Here is a 14,716-nt window from a genome sequence, read left to right on the forward strand (position 1 = left end):
CCCGTCACTTCGTTTGTAATAAACACACAGTCTGAAACCGGTTGAAACAGGCGCACGTGTAGTCAAGGCGTTCTTCTGTCCTCAATCCATGCCACAATCAGCTAGCATCATTTTTTTCTCGCGTTTGAATATCCGGAATCATGATTAACTCAATTAAAGAGGATAGTGATCGTTGAATGTCGATCTAATATGGATTTTCTCACAAAGTCTAAATAAGATTTAATCGCTTATTAAATTCCGTCTTATCGTTACAGAATGTACAAATACCCGTTGCTACGTATATATACATATATTTACAATAAATTATCATAATATGTATTTTTAAACAAAAATGAAACTGAAATCGTTAAAGAATGTCTTAACTCTGTCGCTATAATCTCAACTTTCTATCAATTATTCTCCATGCCTTTTATGGTGCGATGGTTTGAAATCTATCTCGTTTTCTACGATTTTATAATTAATACGTGATAATTAAGATTTAACCAATATATCAAGCTCTCCATTTGTATATTCTCTCATTGGCTTCGTGGTAAACAAATTAGTTTGAGGAAAAATTTCAAACGATTAAATTCAATACGGCAGGAGATACAACTGAAACAGATATTTGCGTTGATCAAAGTCGCGCGTTCAATTCTACGAGAATAGATAAATTATTAAACTGTACTAGGAGAGAACTGCGTCATGCTCCATGATTTATATTATTACTCATCTCTCCCGCAACGTATACACAGACGTACGTGATTTCAAGGCGATCCCTTGGTACCCCTTATCTATGATCGCGCTGTGACGTAGATCAGCGTCAATGTCGCGAGTGCATTAGCTGCGGAAGTGCATCGCGCGATGCGCTGATACGGCGACGATCCATGGAATCGCGCGTTGCGAAACTGATTAATTAATTCGAAGGAAGAAAAGAACTTTGTATTGAAAAATTATATAGCGCGAGCTCTTTTGAATTTTAAATTTCCGAACGTGCGATAACAAGCATTTTTTATGTAGATTACGCGACATCCGCGATAACGTTAATGTCCTCGGTTAATTTAAACTCTTGATAAAAGGAACTTAATTAACAAAGATAGTTGAAAGATTAAGATGTAAATTATTTTTTATTCCTAAAATTTGTGAACGTTTGTTGTGGCAAAAAGGGGGCCTGTGAGCGTTCCTGAACCCCTGATGCTCGAAATCCACCATTGATTACACTTGTCCCTTGTACAAACAATAGTTGAAGAATCGCGCAAACTAGTCGGACTGGCAATTAAGCGGCCTACAGGCCAGAGAAAGATCGATCGATCGATCGCAGGCGATCTCTGATACACAAGGACGGTCATCGGCCTCGTGGATGCATCTCGCTGACCCAGTTTGATCTCGCGCGTACGACGCACATACCAATTACATCGATCAATATTATTGTTTCTACGCGCGGCGAATCGTTAATTATTTTTTTCTCGACGCGTTATTTTAACGCTAATAATCCTCGTCCAAACATCGCGAGCGATCGCCGCGCCGTTTCTTGGGGAATCAATCCTTTTGGCACGATATTTTTCATTCGATAGAGTTTTTCGTATTTTAAATTAGATGTTAAAACATGAAGAAAATTATATTTTAGAATGCAATTATAGAAGCTGCAAATTTTACAATTAATTTTCTTTTTTGGCTTTAAATAGTTGTCTAATTTCTAAAGTATTTAGTAATTATTGATCAATCTATTTTTTCCCCTTTTTTTTCTTTGTTTTTTGTTATTAAATACTCTCGTCATAGATATATTTAATTAATTAAATTATACTATTAATTTGATTGCTTATTATTAATCAATCAACTTTTGCTATAATAAACAATTTGTTTTTCTCTCTGAAACACAATCTGTTTTTTCCTTTATTATTAAATATTTATATGTGGCAGTCTCTCAGCATACATATGTATATTTAATGTTACATGCACTATTCGTATATATATAAAGACAAATTGATACAAAAAATTATTTAAAAGATGCTATTGTATCGCGGATATATCAATAAAAAAATTTGTTTGGCACTCGTATCAAAAGGAATAAAAGTGCTCTAATATTTATATGGATTTATATTATTTAAACGCTGTATTTGCGCATTGACGTAAGAACTATGGTAAACATATCCGCTAAATAATTATCGCCAGCGAGATAAAAGCTGTTATAGAATGCAAAACGGCAATGATCTATTCAGCGATGATCCATAATAGCGGGATCCACATGCGCCAACGACGACGCGTGGGTTAAACGCCTTGTAACAGCCGATGCTGTCACCGATTGACATTACGCTATTAATATCAATCAGATCAATGTCATTCGTTAATCTGTGCTAGTCAGAGTGTCACGGAGACGATAATTCGCGTCCGCAAAAATGGATACAAGGTTCTTTCGATCGTATACACAAATCCGACTTCGGTATCATCTCCCTCGAATGCATCTGTATTCTGGTGTCAATCTCTGGCCGCATCTATTTCGCATCGAAATCACGCATTTAAAACGTCGATGATCGATTCCCGAAATTTATTCGGGAACTCTTGCGAATCTTAAAGGGTGGTGTGAAATTCTGCCACATCTCAGTTTTGCACAACTCGTCCTCGTTTACAGAGTACGTTGAACTAGCGTATCATAGTAAAAAATATAATCTCTGTAGTTATCGCTCGATCGATTGGGCTGTCTTTTTTTTGGATCGATGAGATCGATATCTGTTAATTAGTGATATGCATTTCACGTGTATCCGCACGATATCGTACGTAATGCGTTACATGCCCGATAACGTCTTATGAGAGAAAGAGAGAGAGAGAGAGAGAGAGAGAGAGAGAATTGTGCGTGGCGTGCAATGTCCGATAATTTTATTGAACGTGATGGCACAATTGCAATCATTCCGTGATCTTACACAGCGCATAACAAGCAAAACAATACGTAAAGATTATATAATAATTTTCCTCCTCACGCTGTCTTTTTTCCGTTCGAGAATTCGAGTTATTCTCATACACAGAGAGATAAAGAAAAAATTGTGATAGTTACAAAATATGCGTAGAATAATATTGCTCGAAAGACAATTATTAAATTACGATTTTTAGACAAGGAGCTCTTTAGAAGATTAAATATAACATTATATAATTTTTTTTATATAATTAAATTTTGAAATCAGATTATATATTTTTAAATAACGCGTTAAAGAAATTATAATTATTACACAAATTATACGTAAAATAACATTAAAGATAATTACTAATTTATAATTTTTTTAAATAAATGGCTTTTTAGGGGATTATATGATATTATATTGTTCAATCAAGTTTAAATTCTAAGAATGTATAAGTTTTTGAAATTCAATGAATTATTTTCTCTTCTCTTTTTTTGAATTCAAGATGACAATCTTAATCTATTTATTACACAATCGATTTACTCCCTAATTAATATATAATAATAATCAAAAAATATATTGTAGATATAATAATTATTATTAATCTAATGAAATAAATACGGAATAATTTATATGACAATATAGAATATGAATTTGGATATATTTCAATATATGCAAAAATCATATATGTGAAGTCTTTCGTAAGACGAGAAAATCGTAAGATCTGTCAAACCGCAATATTTATGTGAGGATTAAGTCCAAAATGCCAGTCAAGTTATGGATTTTAATAAAAAAATTCATCTTATCTCCAAGCTAATTGATTATTGATCGATGAAAATCATTTATCAAAATTACCAAGTATAAGAAATATTTAATAAAAATGAAGAATCTGATCTCAAAATTAATAGTTCAAATTGATGTTCAAAAAATGAACATGACGATGTCCGCGAGAGGCTACGCGTCTATATACTCGATTAACGTATCGATTTTTTTATTTTACTCACTTTGAAGCGCCCATGGTGTATATTTTTCAAGTGCCTCGAGATAAATTTTGCTGTCGCGGATGCATTCCAATGAAGCGAATTCTCGGGGCACGAAGGGCTTTGCGAGGACTTCTACGAGGATAGCTTCCGGTCTCTTTCCACTGACTTTCCCCACCGTTTGCAGGCTCAAAAAGAGAATCGCGCATATCCCCCATCTCGAACGCATTAAATCCATCTTTCTCCTGTTCGCGCGAGTACTAACTATATTAAAACTTCTCTTTTTTATTCGTCTTTTCCTCTTTATATATCCGAGAGAAATTTGTCAGAGAGATAGGCACGCTCTCGAATCAGAATTGGCCAATGCGACATGTGACATGTTTCATTTTTCTCGGAATAAAATCTCTAGTCTTTATTATATTTCATAAATCAACGACAATTAATTCTCTCATACCTTCCTTACTCATTAACAGAATTATCTCAGCGTTATTACACGCCGTTTGGCAATCCTTCTCGCGATTCGGAAGACGGGGGATGCTATATCTTGCGCAATGAATTTTTACTTCAAGAGAGAATGTGAAAAGAGGCAAATATTGGCCGGACCCGCGTCGTTGCGTGGCCGGCGCTCGAAAGGGGCGCGCGGCGTCGTCGTTGACGGAAGCACGTGTTTTGCACGCGTGTCCTCGCGATGACACGTGTAAACGAATGCCGCGTATCCGCGTTAAAAAGAAACAAAACTCGAAACGCGACTGTGACTGTGGATTACGTTCTGTCAATCGGCGCGCTGGTTCACTTATATATCGGACGGACGAACGTACGAAGCGATCGCGTGATGGGGGTAAGGGAGCCATTCCGAACTCCTCCGACACTGCCGTGGCCATCTCGGATCTCCTCTTATCGATGTAAACGAGGATTACGCATTCGCGGAGAGAAACGGCCGCCGCTGGAGAGTGGGAAGGAGCTCGGTACGGCGGCGACGACCAGGAATTCGATAATGGTGAGCGAAACGACTTTGGGAGAGAACCCGCGGAAGTTTGCGGATGGACGATGATGGTCCATCTGCATGTCCGTGCAGGACACAGTTGATGACAGTCGGAGAGACATGTAACAAAAAATGTCCATTATTCCATTATATGTGATAAATTCATAATGAGAAATTTTATATTTATATGTATCATTTTTTTTAGGATTTTAGATTAAACTTTATAAAATTATTAAAATAGCTGTCAAAATGGCGAAAAAAAATAAAATAAATCAAATTCGATCGATCAAATTATATTTATTATTATACAAAATGTCTCACAACATGAATGTGCGCAGTCAGTCTTTTTTACTTTTTAAATTGAAAAGGACAGATTGCGAGAAAAATAAAAAGGTCAGCTTTAATAATTTAAACTGAACTCTAATGTGCATCAAAATAGTGACTTGTGAAATATGTTTTTTGAAGATTAGAGACAAACAAATTTATTCTTTTATCGCTAATATGATAATATTCTAATAAAAATTCTAAAGCCTTTTAGAGACCAAAGGTTAAAGTTTAATTTAATCAGAATCTATTCATGTATCAAGCAAGTTTTATCAGCTCGATATTTTGTCTATTAAGAATAATGACGGTTGCTTTGTTGTGCACGACCCTAGAGAACACAGCGATGACACTTTCCTTGACTTACAATTAGTATTTCAATACTTTATATACTTCAATACACTATTCAGTAGGATGGCTATCGATAATCTGTAAGTGTCGTTGCGCATGTTTTCTGATATGTCAAAAAGAGCTTACGGATGGACGATGACTTTTCAGAGCCGATGATTTTATAGAGCTTACAGTTATCGGTAACCGTGTACAGAATAACGCCATTATTTTTCAGATTCTAACATGAATATCATTACAAGTGGGATAAAATTGTGATACTGAAATTACCCAACCAGTTCATTAAACCTTAATCGTTTTTGAAGCGCGCATTTTTAATCTTATATATCTCCGATAATATCAATCATCTACTGATTAATTATCGTCAAATGAATTTAAAAAGACGTTTTATCACCTGAGGTCAAAATATCATTTCGTAATGCCTGAAATTTATAAGAAGCCATACTTCAAACGCTCGAAAATGTATGATCTTAAAAAAAAATTGATTCAAAGTCGATTCTTAAGAAACACTTAAAAATTCTTTTAGAAATCGCAAAAACTTGATTAATGTCGAGAATTGCGAAATGTAAGAAGCCACCGAGGATAATCTCAGAGGTCTCGGACGAAGGATTCGCATATGTCTTTGCTGTCTATGCCGTTTTCGCGAGAATTATAATCATAGCTTTGAATCGACTACGACTCATTCATTCCATCAGTCACTGTTAGATCATAGATCTGAAACGAGCGCGTCAAAGATATACAGAGAAGGCAACTGTTGTATATTCAACTCTAAGCGCGACTAAGGATTCTTTAATCTCATTCGTTTATAACTAAACGTATGCATGTTTAGGTCAAGGCCAGTATTGGATATGATAATCGATAGAAATAAAGAGACCGGTGCATATCGCTGACAGTTGCATAAGTAACATTTTGAAGGTCATCTAGTATAAGCCATGCGTTGTTTCTTTTTGTCTTGCTTCTTCTCGCTTCTCGCATCTTCGTAATGATATCTTATTAAAAATCGTATACTGTATGTATGCTATCTAACGTGAAATCTGTTGCAATAAATCTCAGTGTATAATTTTCATTGGAATTTCGTTTACATTTTTATAATAGAAAAGTATAATAGTTATAATAATAATGATTTACACATCCATCGGGATATATGAACATTAAAGTGAATTAAAAAATAATAAGTTAATTATTTCTTTTAATTAAAACAAGAATTTTTAAGAAAAGTAGAACCTATCTTTCGATGATCACATATATATATAATTCTTGTTATATTATTTCGCCTCATGAGATCTTTCTATACAATTAATTTCAATTTCATCTACTTATAATTGCTGCAATTAGATAAGTGCGATTAAAACAAGCCGTAAGCTCGATTTAAAATCGCAAACTATAGATGTCTTATCGCCAAAAGTATACGAAATCTTCAAATCCTTAAGTCGGTTATAGGCTCTGGAATTTCTCATGAAATCGTCATACGAATTTCTACCAGCATCGTTTCGCGAAGAAATTTCCCCTCTCGTCCTCGGCTGCTGTAAATGTAGTCCCCTCTACGTAATAATATGCGATTGCTCGTCGGGACCAGTACATTCGACTTTCTCGACGCTGTAGTTGAAAAAAATTTAACGTGAACGAACTTTCGTGAGGCCCACATCAAAGACACAGCAGGCATCTCCCCGGCATCGACGACTTGTAAACATGTATACAGTCAAAGATATATACATATATGTATACGAAAGAACGATGATTCAGATTCACTGTACACGAATGTTACGTTATGTTTGCCATCGTTAACGGGGATTGCACTCTGTAATCTCTCATTTTGTTTTATTTACTACACTTACGATTTACCCTCCTATCTTTCGCATTAAATAAGAGTTATATCACACAGGCATCTCTGATAAGGGGACATTGTACATTGCGCCTATCTGTCACCTTCACGCCACAATCAGTTTAAGTACTTCCCGTCATTGTTTTCGCCGATTTTCCGCGATAATAAAAGATTTCGCCTGATCGAGTTCATTCACCTCGAATATTCCATTAAAAAAAAAGAGGAAATGCAAATATCCCGCCGACGAATTATAGAATGTGAAAAAAAATATACGGATGTATGCTTCGGTATGATCAACGTTATTTTATAATCTATTACGAATTCTAGGATGATTTTTATGCATTTAATGATATTTAATTAAAAGGGTGAAATTAGTTGTATATTATTTGTTGATTTAGTTGTCAAAATGCACATCGTGAATATCACCGTTGATATAGCTGCGAAAATATGACATCTTTTGTATAAAATTAATTCCATGAATTCAGCTCTGTAACAATACTTGTATTTTCTCCCGGAATATTATTTATACGATTACATTCCTGTCTCATTGTGTAATTGTCCGAATAACGTCGTTATACTATAATATTTAGAAAATAATTTGAAGGGGATCAGATAAAAGCAGGAAGTCTGAAATAAAATGCCCTGACATATCAATTATGAATATATTTTTACATATGTAAATTAAAAATACATAATACATGTCTCTTCCATTTATCTTCTCTTCCGTCTCTTCTCGCATTGATATACGATTTTTCCTAACAATCGTTAAATTCTCATTCAGTACAATCCAATAATGATAACACGTCACTTGAACACTTGTTCTATAAATATATAAGCCATGTATGCCAACTCTCTATATAATATTGTATCAAAGAATTTACAATACGGGTCGCTGATACTCTCGGTACTTCTGGCAGGATATTTACAGCGTTTTTCAATTGTTATACCAATATCACCCGCATTTGCATTGTATTATTGTACATTTGTGAAGGAATGTTTAGCCAATAAAATTTGCAATGTGTATACAAAGATTGGAATAAAATATAGATACCAGTAAAATAAAATTAGACAAATCTCTGTGCTATCTATAAATAAAGTGTGATACGCCCTATAAAATACAGATACTACCATGTGTGTAAAAATGTGTCTATATCATGATATAGATATAGAACTAAATATTCCTTAGCATTAAAAAGTACAATAATATATTTATTAGAATTGTTTTAGGAAAGAAATGCGTTTAGAACCGTTGTTATTACCATCCTAACTTAGGGAAGAACTCTGCGACATCTTGAAACACCTCTTCCGGTGTCTTCATAGAATTAACTTTGTAAACTAATCCCTGTCGTTCATACATTTCTATTATCGGTAATGTGTTTTTCAGGTAAGTCTGATGACGTAAAACCAAGGATTGCTCATTGTCGTCACTGCGACCGCTACCACTGGCACCACGATTCAGACAACGTTGAGTGCAGACTTCCTGACTGCATTCGCAGAATATTACGCCTTTCAGTATAACCTTGTCAGCCATCACCTGTGAATACATAGAAACATATCTAGGTATAATAACATCAAAAATAAATGAATAAAATCTATAAAATGCAAAATGTATGAAATCAAGAGTGCATTGTGCCAAAATTTAGTTTTAGGAAAGCTTAATTTTGACATGATTATTTTAAAAATTCTAAGTGATAAAGTTATACAAAACTGACACAATATACATGGAGGTAAATTAATAAACCAGACTTATAAACTGTTCCAAATGCACACATACGCATACATACGCATGTATAAATTATCTGCATGCATGAATCATTTTAATATCATCGTTCATCTCCATTAAACATCTATTAAGCTATCCTACAGTAAAAACACAATGTCACTCTACCTATCAATTACCCGGTTGTTGTATAACTACAGAAATGATAAGATATGAATATTCACAATTACAGTGACAAAATTCTGACAACACTTTATCAACTTCTCGCGCACGCGCGCAAGATTAACATATAGATATGCAAGAGAATCTTCTCGACGAAGAAGATACCTTATTCCAACCGTCGAGATTATCTTGATTTCTAGGAAAGCCATCGATGAGAAACCGATTGTGGGGGTTCTCGGAAGTTTGCATGGCGCGGTCGATGAGGCTGCAGGTGATCTCCACGGGGACGATCGTGCCGTTCCTGATGTGCGTCTCGATGAGTTCGCCGTACTGCGAACCGGGCTTGGCGCGTTCCTCGCGCAGCAGATCACCGGCCGACAGGTGGACATAACCGTAGCGTTCGACGATGTAGCGACACAGCGTGCCCTTGCCGGCACCCGGGCCGCCCAGGATGAACATCACCTCCGGCTTCCGGCTCGTCGTGACAGCGGACATCGCGCGGATACAACGTCGCGCACCGGTCGCGAGAGACCGCAGCGTATACATGCACAAAGTCGCACACGTCACGATCAATCGGACTCCCTCTACCACGTGGCGGCCAGGCTGGCGCCATTTTTAAAAGGCGCCCCGAATGCCCCGATGGGCAACGCGGTACGCGGTTCCGCGTTAGATAATCGACAAGCTGCGTGAGGTTATCTTTTTAATTTCGAAAATAGATCAGCTGCGCTTTGTTTCTTTCTTTTTCTCTGATATCTGAATTTATACACATATGTGTATTCATTTCAATTTTAGGGGAAAGGTAACTTAAACGAATAAACCTAATAAAATTTACAGAGACGAGAAATGTTGCATTTTTATTCAACGTTATTATTTGAATTAAAAATACTATTTAAAAAAAAAAAAAAGAATAAATATCCATGTTTCTTTCAAATATTAGCATACACACGATATATCATTATCTTTGAATACCGTTGAAATATATCGACATCGAGTGATATCGATAAATCGACTAAATAGCGTGCGAAAAGCAGACGAAAACGTTATGCAATCTTGCGTGTATAAAACGTGAAATAGTGTAAGGACCGAATTCCAAAGAATGTCAAAGTGATTAAAATATAAAGTAACAATGACTGTGGCACAATACACTATGTGATAGTAAGGACAGATCTATTCTTAAGATTGTTTTTCATTATTGAGTTTGCAATTTGTTGCGAAATACACAACCTCCTTTATGACCATGTGACAACTTTCTTTCAAAACAATATAATGAATAAAATATATATTTTATTTCACAAATTTATTCTCATACCAAATAATTGTGACAAAGACGTGTCAAACTAATTGCTAAATTGATTGAAGATAAATTTGCACATAATCCTGAGGTTATATTTAAACCATACTTTACGATTGAAATATGATTGACCTTGCTTAGAATATATATGTGTATATATGTATCTCTTTTTAAAATATATTGTTATAGGTGAAACATTGAACAATGCTAATTATAAAAAGATGCCACCAGCTCACTGGAGTTATCAATCTGCTGTCTCATAATACGTATCCTAGCTTTACTTTATTAAACTATACAGCTAGGAATCTTCCTAAGCCATGTACAGAGGTGCGTACTTTATCCATAGCACATAAAAAGTACAAACATAAAGTGGATCCCAGTGTGCAAAAAATTGCTCATTCTTTGTCAAGAACAAACAATGCACTGACTCATGTCAAGTTAGCACAACAGAAAAGATGCTTGAATATTGCCGCAAAGCTAGTCAATAATGCCTCACCTAAAGTACAACCATATATGAAACTTATGAGAATAGATAAACCAATAGGTAAAGTCTAATTATTCAATTTGTTAATTGAAATTAACAAACATATTGTGTATACTTCAATATCTTTGTTCTTTCTAAATTTTCTATTAGGAAGCTGGTTATTATTTTGGCCTTGTGGCTGGAGCATTGCGATGGCAGCTCCTGTTGGTGCCTTACCAGATCTCCAAATGTTAGCACTTTTTGGTACAGGAGCGTTCATAATGCGTGGCGCAGGATGTACCATAAATGATATGTGGGATCAGGATATTGACAAGATGGTAAAGCTCTTTGCAACAATACTCTACAACTTTCTCTCGCAAATATTATATAGAGGAAACTTATGTTACTAGGTAGCTAGAACAAAGGATAGACCTTTGGTAAGCGGTCAAATAACGCCGAGGCAATCGTTAATGTTTCTAGCCGGGCAGTTGAGTCTAGGGTTACTTGTATTGCTGCAATTGAATTGGTATAGTATATTTCTCGGTGCCAGTTCGCTAGGTATTAAATAATATTCTAAAGAATCTATAAACGATATAAAATTAACATAATTTATAATGTACCTTGCACCTTTTTTTCTTTTTTTTTTTCAGGTTTAGTAATAATTTATCCTCTCATGAAAAGGGTAACATATTGGCCGCAATTAATTTTGGGCATGACTTTTAATTGGGGCGCATTATTAGGGTGGTCTGCTATACGCGGATCATGCGATTGGTCCGTCTGTTTGCCATTGTATGTAGCTGGTATTTGTTGGACTATTCTGTATGATACGATATATGCTCATCAAGTGGGTAATATAAAAATATAATAAATTTTCGTGCTTTATCTTCTTACATGATAATTTAATTTCTTTTGTATATCAGGACAGGGTAGATGACATTTTGCTGGGCATTAAATCGACAGCCATAAAATTCGGAGACAGTACGAAATTCTATCTATCTGGATTTGGAATGGTTATGATTACGAGTTTAATTGCCTCTGGTGTATTAACTACTCAAACTTGGCCTTACTATACTGCTGTTGGATTAATTGCAATGCATATTAGCAATCAAGTAAATGTTATAAATTATTTGAATTATCTAAAAGTGATTTAAAAAATCAGCACTTATCAATAAAATAATTCCTTTCTTCCAGATATATACTTTGAATATTAATAATCCAACAGATTGCGCCAAGAAATTCATATCCAATCACAGAGTGGGCATGATACTATTTATTGGTATTGTATTAGGAAATTTAATGAAGAGATTATATGTAAAAGAAGAGAGCAAAGTGGAAGAAAAAACAAAACACCAAATTCTTTTACTAGATGAAATCAAGAATAGTCGAGATAATTTGTAATTAGTCAGAATTTTAGAATAACATCTTTAAATTATATAGAATTAGATGAAACAAAAAACATATATTAGCAAAAAGTATTTAATTCGTATCCATATTTAAATTCTAAGTGTTTGTTTTTATATGTTGCATTAATTTCAAATATTGAAACTTTTTGCATATTTGATATATGTATATATAACTATACATTTTTATATAGATTTCATCAATCATAATGTCAATATAATAATATTAATTGTTTACCTCATTTTTCAACTCAGGAAACAAAAGCTAGACAAACTATTAAATTCATATTAGAAAAAATGATTGCTGTGTTAGATATAATTGTAAATACTCTACATTATGGAATAAGATCTTTTTATACGGATAATGTGATAACACTAATGATTGCTAAATTATTGATATCTTATACCTATAAAACAAGGAAAAGAAAAATCAGGTAAAAAACAAGTAAAAATATTAAATTTATAGAGAATTTATTTGTCCAGTTTGAATTATTTTAAATTCTGATAATTTTCATTTCTTTTTTTTATAAAGTGTTTGTATTTATCATTAAATTTTTCTCGACCAAATAATTTTTCATCCAATGTAAATTATTGCAAATGTGATCTAAATATATCCATATATTGCATTTCATGTTTGTGCTGTTATTTTCTCTTTTTCTTTAATTAGTTCAATATATTGTTCATGAGTCAATAGAGATTGTTTCAAACTCTCCAGAAACTTTAGATTCGGTAATATTATAGCCAAGTAGCCACCTTTATGTGGTAGGTTTCTGAGAAGCCTTGGATTTTCCAACAACATCTCATTAATCTCTACTAACTTTCCAATCATACAACACTTAATCATATAGGTCTGTCCATCGGAGCATATGCTACAGATATTCGAATTAGTTTGCAATGGTTGTGCGCCATGTTTACCCTTACCGGAGACTTTATTCTGAGATCTGTCTAACTTATCACTGACCTTAAAACTGACCTTCGTTATGTCTTTATCACCTTGCAGAATGACGTGACTAGGTGCCAGAGACAACATACAAATACGATTACTGTGTATTCGTATGCATATATCGTCTCCGGGCGATTGAACGTTCATTTTGTAATAGGGGGTAAAATAGCGATCAGTAACAGTGGGAAAATGACCATCATACTCCACTTCATCTAGCATATCGGACGCATCATCATCAGGGGGAAACTTGAACCCATCATCGTTGTCAATAACTGAATCCTCATTATCGCTTTCTTCCAGTCTTTCGCTATCTTCCTTCCGCTCTTGCGACTGTTCAAAAGAGATTTCTTTTGCGTCAGAAGTATTTTCTTGAATGTCACTATTCTGCTTCTCTTTGCACGTCTTCTTGTCACACTCATTCTCAGACTTCAAACGTTTGATCTCTGGCTCATGAACGTCTGATATCAAATCCATATTAAATTCCAAGTCTCAGATTTACGAGTGTGTAAATCAAATTCGGTGGGTGCTCCGTAGTTGTGACAAGTAACGCACATATAACACACATGTACGTATGTATGATTAGAAAAATAAATTCTAATCTATTGTTTTTTAATAATCGATAATTAAATTATTAATAACAAATATATTCATGTATTAACAATTAATTGCTATTATCTTGCTGCGCGTTTTGTCTCTTTTTGTATCTGAATTCTGCGCTTTCTTTCCTATGAATTTCTCTCTGCAACAAACGGCGAGAAATTGATTACACGTTAATTCGCTCGTGGCCAAAACCAGGGATGACTTACTTGTTCCTTTATGCATTCCTTCATCTGCTTCTGGATATGCTCGCAGTATCCCAGATACTTTCGGTACGGATGCTGCAACCACAGAATGTTATTGATAATGAGTGTCGGATAGGTTATGGGCATCGCAAAATTTTGCAATGCCCACGAGCTATTCATTACCTCATTCTCGCAATCCTGAAATATACGAAATATCCAATTACAAGCTGAATTATGCGCGGCCAGCGATTTATAATTCATCTCTCTAAGCTAGATCGCTCCTTACACATCACGCTTGTTTCTCGTTATGCAATCGCGAGAAAAAAAAGAACTGATTTGCCGGTAAATCATCCGCAAACAAGAAAAAGTATACAATATTATAAATAATTATAATGTAGTCCTTCCGAAGCATGGATTTATATTTGCGAATAAAAATCGTGGGAAAAGTTACATCTTTAATATATAACAAATATATTTATTAGTTTATTTTATTTTGCGAGTTAATCGCTACTTAATATTAAATAAGATTCATGTTAGAAGATAATAATGTTCAAAATTTGAAAAAATTTTTATAAAATAATATTGTGGGAAATACAAATAAGAATTCTTTTTTTAAATTCATATAAGTACATATA

At 34.4% G+C, this 14,716-nt stretch overlaps 3 protein-coding genes and 1 pseudogene across 5 annotated transcripts; 1 reads left to right on the forward strand and 3 right to left on the reverse strand.

The window, feature by feature from the left end:
• LOC115236252 overlaps positions 1 to 4,843 on the reverse strand; it is an 11,216-nt pseudogene extending 6,373 nt beyond the window's left edge.
• A 3,125-nt stretch (positions 4,844 to 7,968) lies between these two features.
• LOC115236251 (UMP-CMP kinase) lies at positions 7,969 to 9,957 on the reverse strand. The gene is made up of 2 exons (XM_029808574.1): positions 9,368 to 9,957; positions 7,969 to 8,854 (listed from the first exon to the last, which is right to left on the reverse strand). Exons 1-2 carry the CDS (start codon positions 9,746 to 9,748, stop codon positions 8,576 to 8,578), a joined length of 660 nt encoding a protein of 219 aa, XP_029664434.1. The 5' UTR covers positions 9,749 to 9,957; the 3' UTR covers positions 7,969 to 8,575.
• A 149-nt stretch (positions 9,958 to 10,106) lies between these two features.
• LOC115236249 (4-hydroxybenzoate polyprenyltransferase, mitochondrial) lies at positions 10,107 to 12,716 on the forward strand. 2 transcript variants are annotated; one of them, XM_029808570.1, is made up of 7 exons: positions 10,107 to 10,584; positions 10,683 to 11,037; positions 11,128 to 11,294; positions 11,367 to 11,514; positions 11,607 to 11,800; positions 11,877 to 12,065; positions 12,148 to 12,716. In XM_029808570.1, exons 2-7 carry the CDS (start codon positions 10,698 to 10,700, stop codon positions 12,352 to 12,354), a joined length of 1,245 nt encoding a protein of 414 aa, XP_029664430.1. In that variant the 5' UTR covers positions 10,107 to 10,584; positions 10,683 to 10,697; the 3' UTR covers positions 12,355 to 12,716. The 2 variants fall into 2 exon arrangements, with proteins under 2 accessions (XP_029664430.1, XP_029664429.1); XM_029808569.1 differs by having other exon boundaries at positions 10,108 to 10,357.
• A 94-nt stretch (positions 12,717 to 12,810) lies between these two features.
• On the reverse strand, positions 12,811 to 14,495 carry LOC115236250 (protein Abitram). 2 transcript variants are annotated; one of them, XM_029808573.1, is made up of 4 exons: positions 14,368 to 14,435; positions 14,265 to 14,279; positions 14,106 to 14,177; positions 12,811 to 14,038 (listed from the first exon to the last, which is right to left on the reverse strand). In XM_029808573.1, exon 4 carries the CDS (start codon positions 13,771 to 13,773, stop codon positions 12,985 to 12,987), a length of 789 nt encoding a protein of 262 aa, XP_029664433.1. In that variant the 5' UTR covers positions 13,774 to 14,038; positions 14,106 to 14,177; positions 14,265 to 14,279; positions 14,368 to 14,435; the 3' UTR covers positions 12,811 to 12,984. The 2 variants fall into 2 exon arrangements, with proteins under 2 accessions (XP_029664433.1, XP_029664432.1); XM_029808572.1 differs by having other exon boundaries at positions 14,265 to 14,495.
• Between the last annotated feature and the right edge of the window lie 221 nt (positions 14,496 to 14,716).

Source organism: Formica exsecta, unplaced genomic scaffold (assembly GCF_003651465.1).
Source record: "Formica exsecta isolate Colony F162 unplaced genomic scaffold, ASM365146v1 scaffold247, whole genome shotgun sequence".
Classification (NCBI taxonomy): domain Eukaryota; kingdom Metazoa; phylum Arthropoda; class Insecta; order Hymenoptera; family Formicidae; genus Formica; species Formica exsecta.

Excerpts from the sequence above, each read along its gene's own strand:
- LOC115236251 (XM_029808574.1), bottom strand. The coding sequence starts at position 9,748 with ATGTATACGCTGCGGTCTCTCGCGACCGGTGCGCGACGTTGTATCCGC. Across the intron at positions 8,855-9,367 it reads ATCTCGACGGTTGGAATAAG|GTGATGGCTGACAAGGTTAT; the intron begins GTATCTTCTTCG and ends ATGTATTCACAG.
- LOC115236249 (XM_029808570.1), top strand. The coding sequence starts at position 10,698 with ATGCTAATTATAAAAAGATGCCACCAGCTCACTGGAGTTATCAATCTG. Across the intron at positions 11,801-11,876 it reads ATACGATATATGCTCATCAA|GACAGGGTAGATGACATTTT; the intron begins GTGGGTAATATA and ends TTTGTATATCAG. Across the intron at positions 12,066-12,147 it reads CAATGCATATTAGCAATCAA|ATATATACTTTGAATATTAA; the intron begins GTAAATGTTATA and ends CCTTTCTTCCAG.
- LOC115236250 (XM_029808572.1), bottom strand. The coding sequence starts at position 13,773 with ATGGATTTGATATCAGACGTTCATGAGCCAGAGATCAAACGTTTGAAG.